A 20169-nucleotide genomic window follows, 5' to 3' on the forward strand; every position below is an offset into this window, starting at 1 on the left:
TTTTTTCGCAATTTATTTGCGAAAGTTGGCGAAAATTTCGCAAATTTGTCGGCTGGGTGTATTATCATCGATGGTCAAACAGAATCAATTTTAAAGAATTTCCAGCAGACGAAGAATCCCAATTTTGTGAAGGTATAACTACTGCTATCCCAATAAATTTAACCTGTTATAACTTATCATGTATTGAAAACTGCCTTGCCGTTCAAAATGTGTACAATTTTCAACTAATAATATAGCTGGATTGGTCCAATATTGTAATACAATTGGGGATTTTAAGGGATTGATTATCTATTTTTATTGTCTTCTGTTTAGAGATGTAACATCTTTGTAAACCATATTTTTTTTCTAAGGTTTAAAATTTTGAAAGTAACTAAAATAACCTGCTTTGACGTTTGGCTTAAATTATTACAAAATAATTGATCTAAAAAAAGAATATTTTATTGTTATTTATATTCACAAAAATATTTAGATCATTTTAGAAGCGCTAGAATAAATGGAAAAACAAACCCCTAAAAAAAGAGATAGAAAGAGACATATTTTTATGACGTTACATATGAAACTTTCTAGCGCTTCTCATTTATTTTTTTATCATTAATGTATATATATGCGACTGACAGACCGACAAGAAGAGCCTATTGTATTTTTTCCGAATCAAATTTTTTGATTTGTATGTTTTTAACCATACTACACAAAAGTAATAAATAGCATTGTTATTAAGAGGTAATCATGGGTAAACAGATAAGCTTCACATAAATCAGGCATAGAGGATGGGGACTCTAATTGGTACCCAAAGTTTTTCGTTGAGTTCAAACTTTTGAGTACTTTTATATAATCCTGATTTACATAAGGGGTAATTTTGTTTACATCAATTTATCTTCCATTTTCTTATCCTTTGAAATTCCTGAGAAAAAAATGACACCTAAACGTTTGTTATAAGGATTGAAAAATACTAAGCAACGAACAAAATTTTTACAGACTAACTGCTTAAACCCCTAGCCACTTCTGGATTATTTTTATTTGGGGGGAGAAGGGGGTCGCATCCTCTAACCCAATAGCCTAAAAAATTAAACCGTTACAATTAAAAATTGTTTTGCATTTAGTTTCGCCGTTTACGAGGTCTTTTAAGAAACACAACAAAATCAAAGGGAACTATTTACATCAAATGCCTTACTTAAGTCTAACATACTTAAATATAAAATAAGAATTATATTTTCAGAAAATAATGAGTTTTGCAAGACGGTATCCTTCGTTAAGGTAAAAACGATTATTAAAATCATCCTTACAGAAGTTTCGTCATTTCAATAAGTAGCGCAGCAAAAACAAACTAATAACATTTATGTAGTTTTTAGAATAACTAGCGGCTTCGCTACTAGCCTCTAGGGGCTTAGCCGCAAGAGGTAAAGGGAAGTTTCCCTCCTATATAGAATCTTTCTTAAAGCTTTAGAGATATCATTAAAAAATTTTTCTTTTAAAAATTACTCTTTAGCAAAATTAAATTCAGGGTACAGACAGACGGACAGAAAGACAGGCATTAATCTACTTTGTATTATAGACTAGCGGCTACGCCCCTAGAGGCCTCTAGTGGCACTTTAAATGTTTTTGTTTCTTTATGTTAGTTTGAAGTCTTCCAAATATTAAATTTTTTTCGATTATTTTGTCATTTCTCTTTGGAGGGTGGTAGTACCCTCCCCCAAAATAGTTATAAAACTTCCCGGGACCCAGTAGAATCTACCCTGTTAAGGAGAACCCGATCGGTTCAGCGGTTTGCGAGATCCTTCGGTACAAACACACAGACACACAAACACACAAACATCCTGTTACTTTAGTATAAGGATATGCAAAAACACAGTTATTGAAATTAAAGATACAATATAGTTCCTAACCTTAATCAATTATACATTAAAAATATGCTTCATATGTTTGTTTATTTTTTCATGGTTTATAACTATATATAATTTTAGTTCCCAGTATAAGATTCCCAAAGAAGATCTAGAGGTATAATTATAATTTTTATAAAGTACAGCTACTCTGCTATTACACTAACTGTCTGTTTGAAGATGTCATATGTATTATGTAATATCAAATAATACCTTAATATAATTATAATATAATATAATAATTATATACAGGGTGCGCCACATATCTAGGGACTTTTTCTAAATTGTAAACAAATGAACATAAAATCGTCAATTTTAAAGATTTTATTAAATTTTAAAAACTGGGGAGCAAATTAGGTATATGACTATTAGATCATTAAATAAAATCGCCGCCAGCATCAATCACCGCCTCTACCCGCCTCCTCAACCGCCGGCAGGCCAAGGTCAGAATGTAACTGTCCAAGCTGGCGAAGTTCTCCTTGATAGTGGCAATGAGGGAGGTCTTTATGGTATGGGTACGTCTATTGGTGCATGCTTCAAAGTAGCCCAAGGTCCAAAAGTCCATTGAATTAAGATCGGGCTGCTGGGAGGCCCCATTTCCTTAGGAATGTGAGTAACCGCAGGATCGAAATTCAGCCAACTTTCAAGCTACCCTTTGCTACGGAGGCTCTTATTTGGACCACAGTTGAGCTAGAATGACATTCTACACCTTTTTGGAAATGGCAGGAAGATTCATCTAGGGTTGTCAGCGCAACCCATAGTCTAAAATGAGTTTTTAGGTTAGATATGGGTCTCTGACGTCGAAAAACGAGAAATTTTCACGATTTTACACGATTTTTGACATCTCTAAATCTGTCACGTTTCACTTTGCCGGAGTACTACAGCCAAGTCATTTTAGATAGAGAGCTCTAGTCTTTTCTAGTGTCTTACTTATGTATCTAACAGTATCCCCAGCAAGTTGCATAACTCTAGCTCATCTACAGATAGGCTGAGGTCCGATTTAGTGGGACCTAGTTGAGAATCCAGATTATACCATCGGCGCACTTCGAATCTGCCTTGTTGAACATAAGCGCGGCCAGCTCGGAGTAGGAGCCCATCTTCGCCCAAAGATTTTTTTGTGCTAAAAGGTCATTACCTAAGCTTTTTATAGTGGGGTCAAACGTCCTGATTGGTCAAGTAGTTTTGACGCTATGGCCGTTTTAAAAAAGTCCCTAGATATGTGGCGCACCCTGTACCTTATTAAATACCTTCTTTGAAAAATTAAGTTATTGTCGTTAATTAATCATTATTGAATAAAAAAGAACAAAAAGAAGCAAGGATGCAAACCTAAAATGGCTATAATCTAAATTGTAGGCTTGCTTTTGTTTTCGGGTATAGTCCCTCTCGTGGCAACGCCTATTAAAGGGCGTTTCATTGCTTTTGATAGGTTATTTTAGTTTAGGTTTAGTTAGGTTTGGTGATTGCCCCGCAGGGTTAGAGCCCCTCAGGAGAAAAGCTACTGTGAAAATATGACGAAACGCCCCTTAACACGCATTGTCACGAAAGAGACTATACCCCTGTTTTCTTGATAAGGGGGTCATAACAACCTATTAGGTACTTCCCCCTCACTTTAAAAATCAACTTCTATAACATAAAGTAGTAAGGTTTTTCTGTGTGTAGCAAAGGATCTCGCTAACCGCTGAACTGATATGGTTTTCCATTTCAGTAAAACTTCTTATAGGTCCTTAGATGGTTTCAGGCTATTTTATTTTCATAAATAAGTCTGGGTATGGTTTTTAGGCTTTTTTTCTGCCCTTTCATATCCCTTCGAATATAGAACCCCTTGTTGCATGGGGTACAGTCACTAGTATGTAATAAAGGTTTTAGACAAGAGGGGGGATTGCGGGGGTGGGGAGCTTTTCTTCAAATTTATCTTATCTTGGTTAGGAAAGTGTTAAAATCTCCAAAAATAAATTAAAACAAATCTTACCTTAAAAAAATCCGCTTAGATGAAAACAGTAAAAGTGTCTGACTATGACGTCAGAAAAAATTAACAATTAACCAATGAGAGGCCGCTATATATTTTACCATTGTTAATACTGGCTTCTCATTGGTTAATTGTTAATTTTTTCTGACGTCATAGTCAGACACCTTTACTGTTTTCGCTTAGATTGTCAAAACTTTTATGTCCATTCGAATGATTTTAAAATTCAAAGCCTTTAACAAAACTTAAACCTTGTGTAAGACATAAAATTCTTTAAAATTTAGCCAATAAAATCTATAAAAACCATTTGAACTTGAAGTACTGAGAGAGAGAGAGTCAAGTGTATATCTTAAAGTACATTTATTCAAATCAGCTAAATGTTAAGAAAATAGAAATAAATGATTATATCCAAAAGAATAATACTATTCTAATAATGGCATTATAAATATAATCCTTTGTGATAGTCAAAAAGTTAGTTGCCTAATAAATTTAAAAGCCAAACTTTCTTTAAATAGTGTAGGTTCATACGTACTTTTTAGATAGCTCTTATAGTTAATTTAGGCATGTTAGAATTGTTGTATCGATTTGAAAATTGGCAAGACGATTCCCGTAACAGTTAGATGCAATCTAGAATTTGTTTTGTAATAAAGATGAAACACAAATTTATAAATAAATTTGCTAATTCCTGATACAATAAGTTTGTTGTTTTATTCAAACCAAGATGAAATACATTTTATAAAATTGAATTGAAAAAGCTTTTAAATCTGCAATCCCATGGTTTCAAATGGATCAGATATGCCAAGCTGTTCAATTGTATAGTATTTTTATTTAATAGCGAAGCTTCTCTAAAAACCAGGTATTTATTGTCAGGCCACTAGTACGTCAAAGTATGTATTTCATAAATGACCATAGATTAGTTTTGATTGGAGATATCCTTGTTTAGGCATACAAACAGGCGTTTAACAGTTTTGATTGGAGATATCCTTGTTTAGGCATACAAACAGGCATTTGATAGTTTTGATTGGAGCTATCCTTGTTTAGGCATACTAACAGGCATTTAATAGTTTTGATTGGAGCTTTCCTTGTTTAGGCATACAAACAGGCATTTAATAGTTTTGATTGAAGATATCCTTGTTTAGGCATACAAACAGGCGTTTAATAGTTTTGATTGGAGATATCCTTGTTTAGGCATACAAACAGGCATTTCATAGTTTTGATTGGAGATATCCTTGTTTAGGCATACAAACAGGCATTTCATAGTTTTGATTGGAGATATCCTTGTTTAGGCATACAAACAGGCATTTAATAGTTTTGATTGGAGATATCCTTGTTTAGGCATACAAACAGGCATTTAATAGTTTTGATTGGAGCTATCCATGTTTAGGCATACTAACAGGCATTTAATAGTTTTGATTGGAGATATCCTTGTTTAGGCATACAAACAGGCATTTAACAGTTTTGATTGGAGATATCCTTGTTTAGGCATACAAACAGGCGTTTGATAGTTTTGATTGGAGATATCCTTGTTTAGGCATACAAACAGGCATTTAATAGTTTTGATTGGAGCTATCCTTGTTTAGGCATTTAATAGTTTTGATTGGAGATATCCTTGTTTAGGCATACAAACAGGCGTTTGATAGTTTTGATTGGAGTCACAATGGACAAATACCTTACAGTTCTCTACAGGTAAGTGGTTGTCTATTCTATCTAATCATTTTTTTTGTAGTTAATTATACTATATGCTAAAGTAACAGGATAAATGTTTATCTGTCTGTGTATATGTATGCCAGATAAGATCTCATTTTGATTTAAGAATTCTAAGCAAAGTTTTGCATTTGCGGAGCCCCTCTCCCCCCTAGTCCCGAGAAAAAATGCCCCCACTCCTAAGAGACTAGAATATATTTTTTTTGTAGAGGGGGGGGGGGTGGGATAAGGGGGGGGGGTGAAACCACGACAAGTTTGGCAAAGTCACTAGAGGCTATATCTTTTGAAAAAGCCATCAAAACAAAAGAGTTAAATTGTATTTAAAAACAAAATGAAATGTAGTTGGCCAATCAAAAAGTGATTTTAAATTACTTAAAATGTTAAAAAATTATATTTTTGTCTTAAAAGAGGAAAAATGTAATGAAATTGTTGACAAACAATTATAAAATATTTGATGCAGTTTTGGCAAGTTACTCGTCTAGCCAATAAAACAAGGATGACAACAACCATAAAAGCTAAATTTTACAAATCAGTCAGAAAAGACAAACAAACGAACATTAGCAAATATAAATTACAATCTTTTTAAAAAACTTATCCTAAAGTAATTAAATTACAGGATGCACTATATTGACCTACTTGAATTTTAACAATTGATTATAGAGATGCTTTCCTTATAATATAATACCTAATGGTCCTAGGAATCTATATATAAAATTCAAGTATATATGATAATAATATGTAGTATATTAAGTATTAAGATAAAAATGTTCAAAATAAACATATGGACTTTCTGGTAATGATTGTAGATTTGTGCTTTCTTAATTGTACAGGATATAGAAATCTCTTACATAAGTCCGGACGTACAAACTAACGTACTGACTTACCATAATTATATAAAAGTTTTGCCTATAAAATCATCGATATTATAGAGAGAGAGAAAGAGAGAGTAGAAGAAATAAATATTGTATTTCATTGCTTATAGAATCATCAAGTATAATTATATCTATAATAGCGAAGCGCACCAAATTAGATAAATAGAAAAACTAACAATGTGCCTATTTTTTTAAAGGAATAACCACTTTTAAACCTTCTTATATTGACTCTATATATTGCTACGCAATAAAACAATTATAGGTTCTTGTTCTCTATAAAAATATACATTAAACTTAGAAAAGGTGTTTTTGAATATCTCTGAAAACAACAGCGCTTTTTAGAGCATAAAGATTTCAAAAAGTGTGTGTGATGACTTTTTCGGCCATTATTTTGTACTTTTTAGGTAGATTTCTTTATAATAAAAAAGGTCTACCATTCTAAAAAGATAAACAAACATATTTTTTGATTATTAGAATTTTTATTCAACAAATTGTAAATATTTAACATTTTAAAAATATAATTTATTTAAATTAAATTATCGCATTATAAATCAAACGTTTTGTTGTAATCTATTAAGATTTAATACCCCATGACCAGAAAACTAGCTCATGACCGGAAATATTTCATCTTGTTACCCAAATTCCTCCCCCTGAATTTCCTCTATATTTGGTGCAAGACTGGATTTAATCTCCAAAATCTCCGCCCCCTTTTGACAAATTATACTTGTGTGTTATAATCCATTATAATAACTTCACTTAAATAGGGTGGGGTTTCTAAAAGGCATTTTTATTTTAAAAATTCAAACCTTGATAACTTTTTTATCTTAAGAGATTTTTTTGTCAAATAAAAAGCTTATTTTTTCTTTTTACTATGAGCTACGTTATTATATAACATTCTTTTAAACCACATGCATCACAATCAAGAAATATGAAAAAATGACAAATTGCAGTATTCTAAAAATGCTTGTGTGAGGAGCCAAAAAGCATTTCACCTTTAAAACTCATTAAAGTACTTTTCTTAGACCTTTTTCTAAATAATTATTGAAATTTTAAGATTTTTTTATACAAAATAGATGAGTTATTTTAATTTTTCTTAATCAACATTTTTCACACAAGGCATTTTTTGATACCATACACCTATCATAGAGGCCGCATTTTTAGAGATAATGAAAAACACCTTTTACAAGTTTGATGTGCTTTTGTACAGAGAACAAGGATATATAATTATTTTTTCTGTATTCCTTCTGGTTGTTTCTGAAAATCGAAAAACTCAGTTTTTTCTGACTCACCCTGTACTTTTATATTTTTAGTCTGCAATGCGAAGAGCAGGACAAAATCCCACAGACATAGAGGTAAATTATTTGGTCAACATTCAATTATATATTACAAAAAAGTATGCTGTTTTAATTCATCAAAAATAAAAAAAATAAACATATTTAAAATGGAGGAAATACAAACTTTCCCGATTTTGTATAATTTTTGAGGAACACGACGCCCAGCGACGTCATATTTTTCTTTCCCGAAAAAGGGAAGGAGGGAAGAAAATCTCTTCAAAAGAGATGGGGAAAACCCCCTTTTCTCCCATCTCTTTTTTTCTTCCCCCCTTCCCTTTTTCGGGAAAGAAAAATATGACGTCACTGGACGTCGTGTTCCTCAAAAATTATACAAAATCGGGAAAGTTTGTATTTCCTCTTTAAAATGTATTTGTTACCTTTTTGGGTTTGGATAATAGAGTTGCTACGCTCTTACATTTTACCTAACTATTACAGGAGTCATCATGCCGAGTTTGTAAGTGATTGGACCATTCTAAATTAACGATTAGAGCTATCTGTTACGCTAGGATAGGAGTACAGATGGACAGGCCGACATTAATTACAAAAAAAGTTTCGCTTTAAAAAAATACTTGGAACACAGTAATAGGGTCTGACTGATTATGTCGTAACAAAAAAAAATAGCCAATGAGAGGCCACTATAAATTTTACCATTGGTCAATAACGGCCTCTCATTGGCTAATTTTTTTTGTTACGTCATAATCAGTCAGACACTATTACTGTGTTCAAATACTTGGATAGAATCTTATTAATATATAAGTTAAGACATGTACGGTTAGAAAATTGCAAATACAACAAGAATATTTTTAAAAGCGAAGCTTTTCTATAATTAGGGTCGGTCCGTCCGTACGTCCGTCACGGATAGCTTTTTTCGTTAATTTAGACATGTTAGAATTGTCCTATCGATTTCAAATTTTGCATGGTGCTTCCTTTAGTAGTTAGGTACGATTTAAAAAGCGTAGCAACTCTATAATCATTACCAAAATGTCCGTACGTCCATTTTAAACATGTTGATTTTTTTACTTTTTTAAATAGCTTTTTTCGTTAATTTAGGCATGTTAGAATTGTCCTATCGATTTCAAATTTTGCATGGTGATTCCTGTAATAGTTAGGTACGAGTTAGAAAGCGTAGCAACTCTATAATCATTACCAGATTGTCCGTACGTCCATTTTAAACATGTTGATTTTTTTTACATTTTTAACAACAAATTTGTATGTGACCTAATTATCCGATTGGTCTGATTTTTGGTATACTGATTCCTGGGACAACAAAGTACAATATTATAAGCGAAGCAACTCTATAATCAAGTCCTAAAAAAGTAAGTATGTCCATAATCATTATCCTATATCAAGCAGTTTTTCAACAAATTTACTTACAATTTTGCTTTGACTCTTATACATTCGCATTCTGATTATTCAGTTCTGACATTATACAAGTGTTAATGTCCGTTTGTCCTACCGTTTCAGAGCTTCGCTTTTATGGATGTTGTCATCCTTGTTTTTATATTCTATAACTGAAATAAACCTTATTTCAATTGTGTTTTACGCAATTAGAGTAAAACAATAGAGGGGGAAAGATTTAAGTAACGGTATGTCCTCACCTAAAGGACCCAGTTCCGACTTTCAATTTGAAAATCAACCAATAGCGTCGGGAATATTAACACAGCCAAGTTGCTACAAAAGAGCAAAAAGCAATCTGCTAACAGACGAAAAAGGTTCCCAACAGAGGGATCCAGGTAGTTGTCTGGTTATACATCTATATTTATAGATTTATTGTTCTACAGGTATCTGATTTGATCAACAATATACACGATGGTTCTGGTTACCTAGACTTTCAGGTAATTTTAAAAATAGTGGTCGAAACGTTCGGACACAATATACACCATGGTTCTGGTTACCTAGATTTTCAGATATAGATACAACCAGGGTTATAAAAGGATAAGACAATGGCCAATAAATTGAGGTACATCTCTTATAATGATACACAAAATAACCTTCTATTAGTGGTTGAAACGTTTGGACTCTGAACTTAATGAATCAACCAATAAAATTTCAATAAAAGTTTCCAATATCCCCTTCCACCCTGATCTCCAACACAGTTCTGCCATTCGTTTTTTACTTATGTTGTCATCCTTGTTTTATGTTCCATATTTTCCCAAAATACTTGGTCAGAAGTTATAAATTGTGTTAGTGTCAATTCATCTAAATTAAATGCGACATTTTTATCGTTTATAACACTCGGAATGGGAGACAAAGCCATTGACACGGATTTAATATATCAAGATAATTTATAGGGAGAAAGAGTAAAATTAATCCGCGGTATTATCATACTACAGACGTTAAAAATGGTACACGATGTTATATTGTTAAGCTCATCAATAGTAAGAGTTGGGGGAAAGTCGCAGCCTATTCATTAAGTAGTGTTAAGAGGAATAAAAGACCTAAATGTTCAAAGGAAGCCATACAAATTGTGTACATCAAAACTTACTTAAAGAGAAACAATTATTTGTTGCTAAAGATTTGCTATTTTAACTCATTGGGATCAAAACATTTTTTTTATTGAGTCTATTAAAAAGCTTTTTAGGATATTAACTGTATTACATTTTATTGTTCTGATGATACAAATACAATTTACTAATTTAGAACATAATTGTCCTTGTTATTAATAAACTAAATCCATTTCTGTTAAAGTTAACTTTCTATGAAACTTAACTGTTTTTCCTATATCAATTCAGTTTTAAAGACCATTTTTCGACACTTTTATATGGTCTAGGGTACTGGGAGATGTAAATAGAATAGAAATAAATCTTTTTTCAAATATTTTTAAAGCAATTAATTTCCTTTGGATAATAAATTTTTTCCACCGAAATTAAACCGGTTATAATCCATGAAATATCATTTTATTAGTTCTATTACTGACTACTGCAGGGGCCTAAATCCTTCAGGGCCTGTACCAGCGTTTCCCTAACACTGTGGGCTTCCCCAGTACCCAGTTTAATATAACCTAATCTTGCCTAAATTAAAAAACAAACAAACAAAAACTAACCCCTTTTATTAGTTTGTTTCAAAATATGGAAGGGGGGGGGGGGGTTGTTTTTGTTTTGGATATGCGATTTTATGTGTTTTTTTTATAAAAATTGTCGACAAAACGTAAATAAAATCTGCATTCTCTTGTTGCATAACTTAAAAGCACATTATTTACAGCTAGGCGGACAACTGTCTATAAAACCGTACATTATGTTTTGATTTATTTTAGGTTTTCTGTAAAATCCTAGAGGATAGAGCCAGAGATATTGACTTAGAATTAGGATACAAGGTAATACGCTTTCATTTTAAAGCAATAGGATGTTTGTTTGTATTTTACTAGCGGTTGTTCCCCTAGCATCCATAGGTTCTGTATTGAAAAGGATTTAAAGAGAGGACAGAAATATAGCCAAAAAACACTCCAAGGCTGAAATCTAAAAAATAGTTAGCCTAAAACCATCCTGGGACCTATGATAAGCTTCCCTAATTTATTTCCTTTTCCTCTTTATTTATATCAACGTATTATAAACTGTTTTCCGTGGTTAATAAAATTAGAAAAAAATGATTAATTCCAGTTTTGTTGGGCAGGTGGGGCAGTGTGGCTGAATATTAAAGTATTAAACATTAGTTTATACGGATTGCGGCTTGATTGCGGATCAAATATTGACAGTCATCTGTTGCATGGAAATTGATTTAGCAGCTGCGTCCAGGGGAGTCCAAGCTTTTTTATTTGGGGGGGGGGGGGGAGTAAAATTTTTTTTGCCCCCTCAAAAATTTTAACCCTGGGGGTAAAATTTGCTTGGAGGGGTAATTACCCCCCTGAAATCTGTTGCCCCCCCCCCAAATTTACCTCCGGGTTAAATTTTTGGGGGGATAATTTAATAATGTAATAAACCTACCTAATTATGAAATATTTAGTAGTAAAAATGAGCAATTTTTTTTTTATGGGGGGGGGGGGGGGAAATCACCACTTTACCCCCCCCCCCCCTTGAACGTCCTTGGCTGCGTCACTGGTTTAAAGTAAAGAATAAAGTAAAGGTTAAAAGTATTCATATATTATCAATGCAATTATCTTCCCACACAAACTTTAAGGTTCAGATGCCGAACTTTGCATTGGCTGATTTTTCTCATTTAAATACTTATTTTGGTTGTATTAATTTCGTACCTAAAACAAAGGGGGGGGGGGGGAGGGATGGTGGAGGAGGCCCACCAACTTAAATTTTAAAACATTTATAAAAAAAGATTTAAAGAGGGGTGGGGGATGATAAATTCTTTAACTTCTTTTATATCTAAGAGTGTATAACTGTTATAAGCATTTAGTTTTATAACCATATAATTTCTTAAGTTTCTCTGAAAATCAAATTAATTTGGTTCCAACTTGTTATAAAACTTTATTAATATAGAAAATATGACAGGATAAAAACATCCATGAAAGCGAAGCTCAAAGAATTAATCTAAAAATCAGGAAGCTTTTTATAGTGTTTATAAAAATGACGTCATTCTGGCCTAACTTAGGTATATTAAAATGTAAATTGGCCTGCCATTGGTAATTTAGTCTGTGTATTGGCCTATTTTTGGTCATTTGTAATGTATGACGTCAGACTGGCCTACCATTGGTCTATTAAAATGTAAACTGGACTGCCATTGGTAATTTATTCTATGTATTGGCCTATCGTTGGTTAATTGCATTGTATGACGTCATACTGGCCTACAATTGGTCTATCAAAATGTAAACTGGCCTGCCATTGGTAATTTAGTCTGTGTATTGGCCTATCATTGGTCATTTGTATTTTATGACGTCAGACTGGCCTACCATTGGTCTATTAAAATGTAAACTGGCCTGCCATTGGTAATTTATTCTATGTATTGGCCTATCGTTGGTTATTTGTATTGTAAGACGTCATTTATTTATATGCATTATAAGGAGCTTAAAAAATCTGGGCATGGCACCGTAAATAAGTCGCATATTATATTTGATTCCTAGGGGAAAAAAGTAAGTTAAAGCCGCAGCTACATTTAGTATATGCCATCCTAAGCCGCAGCAACTAAATTTTAATGCAGCCACCAAATCTACTCTTCATCCACGCGGCTTTGTGGCAGCTATATTTCTATAACAAAAACGCAGCAAAAGCTGCAAGCAGTTGTTTAAAGTGCCTATAAAAAATGACGTCATACAATACAAATGAATGGCCAATTCACAGACTAAATTACCAATGGTAGGCCAGTATACATTTAAATTGATCAATAGTAGGCCAGTTGGCTACATTTTTTAGGTACTATAAAAAGCTTCTGCCATTTGTATTATTCTGAACAGACCAACACAAATATTAAAGAGAAGCTTTGCTTTGATAAATTAAGAAAGATATATAACTGTATTAGACCTCATTAGAACCAAATGAGTCAGAAAATTTGCAATTAACAACATTTTCTTTCTTTTTACAGATTTTTATACAGATAGAAAATTATAGAATCTTATTCTTATTCTTTTGTTTCGATTCATTATAGTAGCGAAGATCCACAATAAGTGTTTGTGTCTGTCGGTCTGTTTGTCGGTAATGGTGGTCTCTATTCTCTACTCTCCAATTTTCTTCTATCTATTTCTTTCTCACATTCTCTCTCTCTCTCTCTCTCTCTCTCTCACTCTTTCTCTCTCCCTCCCTCTCTTTCTCTGTATCTTTTTATCTTTTTCTCTCTTTCTCTCTCTCTCTCTCTCTCTCTCTCTCTCTCTCTATCTATCTATCTTTTTATCTCTCTCTCTCCCTCCATCTCCTTCTATGTATCTTTTTTTCTCTCTCTCTATATCTATCTTTTAATCTCTCTCTCTCGCTCACTCTCTCTCCATATATATATAGTATTATCAAATCTATTAGTATCTATCTATCTGACTCTTACATTTGCTAAGTTAATCAAATTTATAATGTTATAAATCTATCTCTCTATCTATCTCTCTCCCTCCCTCTCTTTCTCTGTATCTTTTTATCTTTTTTTTTCTCTTTCTCTCTATCTCTTTCTCTCTCTCTATCTATCTTTTTATCTCTCTCTCTATCTATCTATCTATCTTTTTATCTCTCTATCTATCTATCTCTCTCCCTCCATCTCTTTCTCTGTATCTTTTCTCTCTCTCTCTCTCTCTCTCTCTCTCTCTCTCTCTCTCACACACTCTCTCTCTCTCTCTCTCTCTCTCTATCTATCTATCTATCTATCTATCCATCTATCTTTTTATCTCTCTCTCTCGCTCACTCTCTCTCCATATATGTATATATAGTATCATCAAATCTATTAGTATCTATCTATCTGACTCTTATATTTACTAGGTTCAAAAAATCTAATATACTATAGTTCTATAGTATTATCTATCTATCTCTTACATTTGCTAAGTTAATCAAATTTATAATGTTATAAATCTATAGTAAGTGTCACAAAATAAGACACTTAATTCTTCATAGTTTTATCTAGGATATAAGATAATTGTTCTTAAAATATTTTTCATACGTATCAAATAATCCTATTATATAAACTAGCGGTGCGTCTAGGGGCTGTGCCCCAAGAGGTAATTGAAAAAATACCTAAAAAAATGAAAGAAAAAAATTTAGGTACATAAAAACTGGAAGCATTTTTTTGATGGGGGGGGGGGGTGAGTTGTGAGTGTAACACCCCAGAAGAAAATAGCTTAAAATTACCACAAGACCAGTAGATATATTCCCTGAAGAGTAGAATCGAATCGGTTCAGTTTTTGCCGAGATCTTAAGCTTCAGATGAACGGACAGACAGACGGACAAACATCAAGCTACTTTGTATCATAGATAAATTGTTTTTTGTTTTGTTTGAAGCATAAGATATCAATAATTACTAAACTAATTGACTTCCTTTTTAGTATATCTTCACTTAGGTTTCGGGATTGTTTTAGGCTATTTTTCTTCTTATTCTATACCTCTTTGAATACAGATCCTCTAATTACTAGGGGCGCAAGCATTAGTTTTATAACAAATTTTTATTTTACTGAAAAAAACTCCATTTTTTTATTTAGGAATCTTTTTCCTTAATTTATCTCTTTCTATTTTCTACTTTACTAAATTACAAATGTATAATCATATTTATAATGTTTTCAAACAGTGAGCTTTTCTATAATTAGGGTCTGTTGTAGGTCGTCAGAACAGCTTTTTTTTACCAGTATAACAAAATGGCTTGTGTTTTAATTTAAAACTCTTCATTGAAATAGCTATTCCAGTATGGCTTTGAAACTGATTAATATACGCTGGATTAAAACATGTTCTCAGCCATGCTGAAAAATCATATATAACATCGTTTTACAGACAATCTTCTATGATGATAATATGTAAATCATAAAATCAATACCATCTTTGTTACTCCGGGCCATAGGCCCCTCGGGGATAACAAAACTGATTTAACCTTATAATTTTTCATTTTAATATCCACGAATTTTTTTTATAATAAGGTGAGATAAATAACTATAAAAATTCTTATTGGATTATTGACGTGCACTCGATTTTGCCTGCAGTGGGGGGGGAAGGTGGATAGAACTAGGATTCACGTCAAAGCCTTTTTAATTTGATTATTAATTTTTTTAAAACCCCTTTAATTTTAAGCCGTGTGTGAATTTTTAAAAATTTAACACACCCCTGAGCTGTGTAGGGGGTGTATCCACCTCCCTAAATTTTGTTAGGTGAGTTATTTGTTGATATTTGTTGCCTGTGAAAGATTTTCTTACGTTGAAAATATTAATTGCATCAAAAAATGTTTCAGGAATGTTTTCGAGTGTTTAGTAAAGATGAGGAGGGATGTATACCTGCAGAAGAAATTAAGTAAGTATCTCTATTCATTTAATTCTATTCTGGAGCAGTGGGCCTATACACCCCCCCCCCCCCCCCCCTGTTTCCGAATGTTTAGTAAAGATGGGGAGAGATGTATACCTGCAGAAGAAATTAAGTAAGTATCTCTAATAGACTAATACTATCTATTTAACCCTATCAATCTATCTTTTTAAAAGGAACTCTATAATCGTACCAGAATCTCCGTACTTTCATTTTAAACATGTTGATTTTTAACTTTTTTAACAACAATTTTTTTTATAAGCTATAATTATCCCATTCATTTGATTTTTGGAATAATAATTTTCAATACATCAAAGTATAATTTTTTATAAGCGAAGCATCTGTACAATTAAGTCCTAAAAATGTAAGTATGTCCTTAAACAAAATCCTGTATTTAAGCAGTTTTACAAAAAATTACTTATAAATTTGTTTAGACTCATGCATTTATATTCTGTTTATTTGGTTCTGACACTCTACAAGTATAATTGTTTGTTTGTCCTACCGTTCCAGAGATTCGCTTTTATGGATGTTTCCATCCTTGGTTTAAACCTTTTATTAAAAAACTTCAATGATTTAGCTATTAAGCAAACTACAATAAACAATTTACTTTATAGCTAGGTAAATTTTTAGCTGCGAGTATCTGAAAAATGTTTCTCTAGCACGAAACACTAGCAAAATTGTTCGGCAAAATCCATAATTAAAAAAGTTAAGCAACATTACCCCTTTATTCAAAAGCATTTTATGAAGATTCTTTTAAAGATAAGGCATAATAAAAAGCTCTTTAGTAATCATTATTTTAAAAATGCAGATTTTTTGTTATTCTGATAAAGTTGCCCTTTTGATTTGATCATGAATTAATGATTCCATAGACGACTTATCACTATATAATAATATATGGGAAGGGGGGGGGGGGGCTGTGACCACTTTCAATAAATGTGTATTTGTCAATTGTTCTAATATTATATGGCATGACTCCAAATCTGATTTACTTTTATTAAAAAATACACAAAAAAATCAATTTGACTAACGTCCAGTAAATTAAAAAAAAAAGTTCTAAAAAAAAAACATAAAAAGAATTGTAGTTTTAAAATAAATAAAAAAAAACCAAGTATTAGTATATTTTGAGTTTCCCACAGAGAGTGCAGTTTTTGCTACAATTTTACAAAAGCAAAAACTAGGATTGCACAACAATTCAAAGTTATATAATTGTGTTTTATATCTAGAATATTCTAGACTTTTTGTAGGAAACAAGAGTATAGTTATTTACTGTGATTCAATAATTTCATCATTATTTTGTATTATGTAATTGTATATAGATACTAGAATGTTCTTAGAAACACTTTAATCATACAAGCTAAAACCAATGAATAAGTTTTTGTCATACATAAAAAGCTAATATTGCATCATGTGTAAGTTTCCAGAATCTTCTTTATTATATGACAAAAACTGATGTAGAAGTTTTTATTATGCTTTTTAATACACAAACAGCTAATATTGCATCATGTGTAAGTTTCCAGAATCTTCTTTATTATATGACAAAAACTGATGTAGAAGTTTTTGTTATACTTTTTATTGCACAAAAAAGCTAGGATTGCATCAGATTATGCCATTAACTAAATTCTAGAACATTCTAAGATCTCAGTATAAATAGAGCAGCAAAGTATTTGGTTTTTAATGAGCCTTGCACACTCATTCACTCGTAACCTTTTATTTAACCTCTGTATCTCTTAATGTTTAACCTATCTAATGTGTTTATCTGTATACTATCTCTTTTCTTAACCATTCTGTTAGTTTTGATAAGAATGGTGTTTATTTTTATGTGTATCAATTTTTCATTTATCTTAATTTCTGTTTTACTCTTATTGAGATTTATAGAAATTTTACAAGTTCCCTGTTGGGACTTGTAAAAATCAAATGAAGCTCAAAACTAGAGAAATAGTCTAAGTTCTGAAAAATCATATACTTATGCTGCTTAAAAAAAATCCATCTTTAGCAAATTTATCTAAGTTTAACTATTATATCTTTGGACTTGTAAATTTACAAAACATAATGAAGTTTGATGATTATTTTTCAAAGTATTTGGATAACAAACAATTACATGTCAAGTGTAAAGAAAATCTTAAAGAATCAAATATTATAAGTTTAAAGTTTACTTTCTTATTAAGAACTTATGGTTTACACTTTGCAAATCCAAAGATATGTTTTAACTGTCATAAAACATATTTAACCTTATATAAAATAATTGAAAATAACTTAAAAAACATTATTATACTTATGTTAGAATACAATACTAAACTATGATATTCACATTTAATCAACAATAAAGTATAAACAATAAACACTTAGTACATTTTTCACTTTGGTATATATTGAATAATTTGAACTTAAAGTTGTGAGACAACAGTTCTTTATTGCACAAAAGTTAATAAATAATAGGAGATCCTCGCGTGGAAGTGTTTACAACACTTAGGTCTTTGTATTAATTTTGCCATTACTTGAGCAGTTTAAGAGTAAAAGTAAAACTAATTTAAAACTTAACTTATAAGCATATCATAAATTACTAAAGGACCTTTGCCTCTATATTATCTTGGTAAATGTTTATTATTTAAATATTCTTTATCTAATAGACTTTTTCTTAGAAAGCAAAATAATTACTAATTTAAAGCTTGTTAGAAAGTCCTAGTACCTTTGGAAGCGATTAGTAAAGAGCGGAGTTATTCCTGCGGAGGGAATAGCGTGATTAGTGATTATGTATATAGTTGATATTCATTAGGTTATGATAGTCTACATGTACAACTTATTAAAGGACCTTTGCTACTATAATAGAAATAGAAGAGTAGAAGAATATTCTGAACCCTTTTTTCGTCAAATCTAAGAGAGAACATTCCTAGCAGACAAAAGTATTGTTTACTTTCGACTCAAGCTGATGTGGATTCTTAAAAAATGATAGACTCGCTATTCGATAGTGAGGCAAAATTATTTTTGTGAAAAATCATCCAAAAGCACATTAAAAATCTACAAAAATTAAACAAAATCATATGTTAATAACCCTCTTAAGATTTTATTTCATTTTTGTAAATTTTTTTATTCGATTTTGGAGGATTTTGCACAAAAATAATTTTGCCTCACCAGCGAGTTGCCAGCCTAACTTTTTTTTTAAGAATCCAACTTTGTTTCAAGCTTTCAAATTGTAAACGAAATTTTTGGGCAATTAATTCTGATTCCGCAAAGCTTTCTACTAAGAAAATATACTGTTAACAGCTGACTTTTATGTATGTATGAAATGAAAAAAAACATGCCTTCGTAGGAAAATGTGTACATAATTTCAACCAATGAGATCCAATGTAAATTCCGATGCGATTCTCCTATTGGCTCAATCAGACATTCCCTCTCTTTCTTAGTACCTTTATTGCTACTATATTGTCTAAATATAAAGTAACTTCAAAAACACTTTGATGATTCCTTTTATTTAGAAATTCAAAGTAGTTGCTAATATCAAAGCTTGTTAGAAAGCCCTAGTACCTTTGGAAAACGTTAGTAAAGAGTGGAGTTCTTTCCTCCAACTTGATTAGGAATTATTCACGTGCAAAAATAGAATCATTCTTAGTTGAGGGTTAGGAATCAACGTGGTTAGCAATTACATATATAGTAGATACAAATATTTTAAGTTTTGCAAAATTACTAGAGATTAAAGGACAGCTATCTGTAGGCGTTTGGAGCTTTAGGGACTGAAACGCACGACACAAATGCAATTGAGAACCTTGTGTACAAGCAATTGCAACTAGATGACACTCTAGAGGCCCTAGAGAATGCTAGTATATTTGTGGCCATTGGTCGCGGCCCTAGGGGGACACTCGCACCGGTTGACACTCTAGAGGCCCTAGAGCACACCGGAACATGGGAACCTCTATAGTTGTACCTCTCTTTAAGGATGCTTGATAAGAAATATTAAGTTGTATAATACATGCTGAATTAGATTTTGGGACACTGATTAGTACAGCTCTGTAGCTTAATAGCTTGGATTCTAGGAGTAAGGGTACGGTAGCGCATCAAGTTGTACTTGTATAAGCCGGCTATGCAGTTTACTCTGAGTTTCTATTGTTATAAGAAAAGCTAAATACACCTGGTAGCTTGCTAGAGTTTAATTAAGCATTGGATAAATCTTTATTTATTTATTCTTGGAAAATCTAGCTTTATTTAATATTCCTGCAAATTATAGCTTATAAGTACTTCATAACATAATTTTAATCTAAGTTTAAAGTATTGAATTGAACTGCTTTTTCTTTGGCAAAGTTGAATTGTTTATCACATCTATCACTTGAATCAATTTAGTCTAACCAGCTAAATGTTGTAAACTTTGACAATATTGCGTTTAACTTATTCGGATTGGTAGCTAAGTTTATGCTTTGTCATATGAGTTGGAGATTGGCTTCAACTTGGTTGGTATTCTCTTTTTGTTCTGAAACTTGGCACGTTTTATTAGAATTGGGAGAAAACATATCATTTGGTGCAACATCGGGTTGTTCAATATTTTTTTTTGGTGTAGAGGGGGGTGCATATTAGTTT

At 31.8% G+C, this 20169-nt stretch overlaps 1 protein-coding gene across 1 annotated transcript in view; it reads left to right on the top strand.

The window, feature by feature from the left end:
- The first annotated feature begins 1220 nt into the window (after window positions 1–1220).
- LOC145323670 (neo-calmodulin-like) overlaps window positions 1221–20169 on the top strand; it is a 54913-nt gene continuing 35964 nt past the window's right edge. The window contains exons 1-7 of the mRNA XM_080166113.1: window positions 1221–1254; window positions 1962–1995; window positions 5458–5526; window positions 7727–7768; window positions 9532–9585; window positions 11004–11063; window positions 15536–15594. Coding sequence (XP_080022239.1) covers window positions 1223–1254; window positions 1962–1995; window positions 5458–5526; window positions 7727–7768; window positions 9532–9585; window positions 11004–11063; window positions 15536–15594 — 350 coding nt within the window. The 5' untranslated portion in view covers window positions 1221–1222. The remainder of the gene's footprint in view (window positions 1255–1961; window positions 1996–5457; window positions 5527–7726; window positions 7769–9531; window positions 9586–11003; window positions 11064–15535; window positions 15595–20169) is intronic.

Source organism: Acartia tonsa, chromosome 7 (genome assembly GCF_053477335.1).
Source record: "Acartia tonsa isolate MP-2025a chromosome 7, ASM5347733v1, whole genome shotgun sequence".
NCBI classification, from domain to species: Eukaryota; Metazoa; Arthropoda; class Copepoda; order Calanoida; family Acartiidae; genus Acartia; species Acartia tonsa.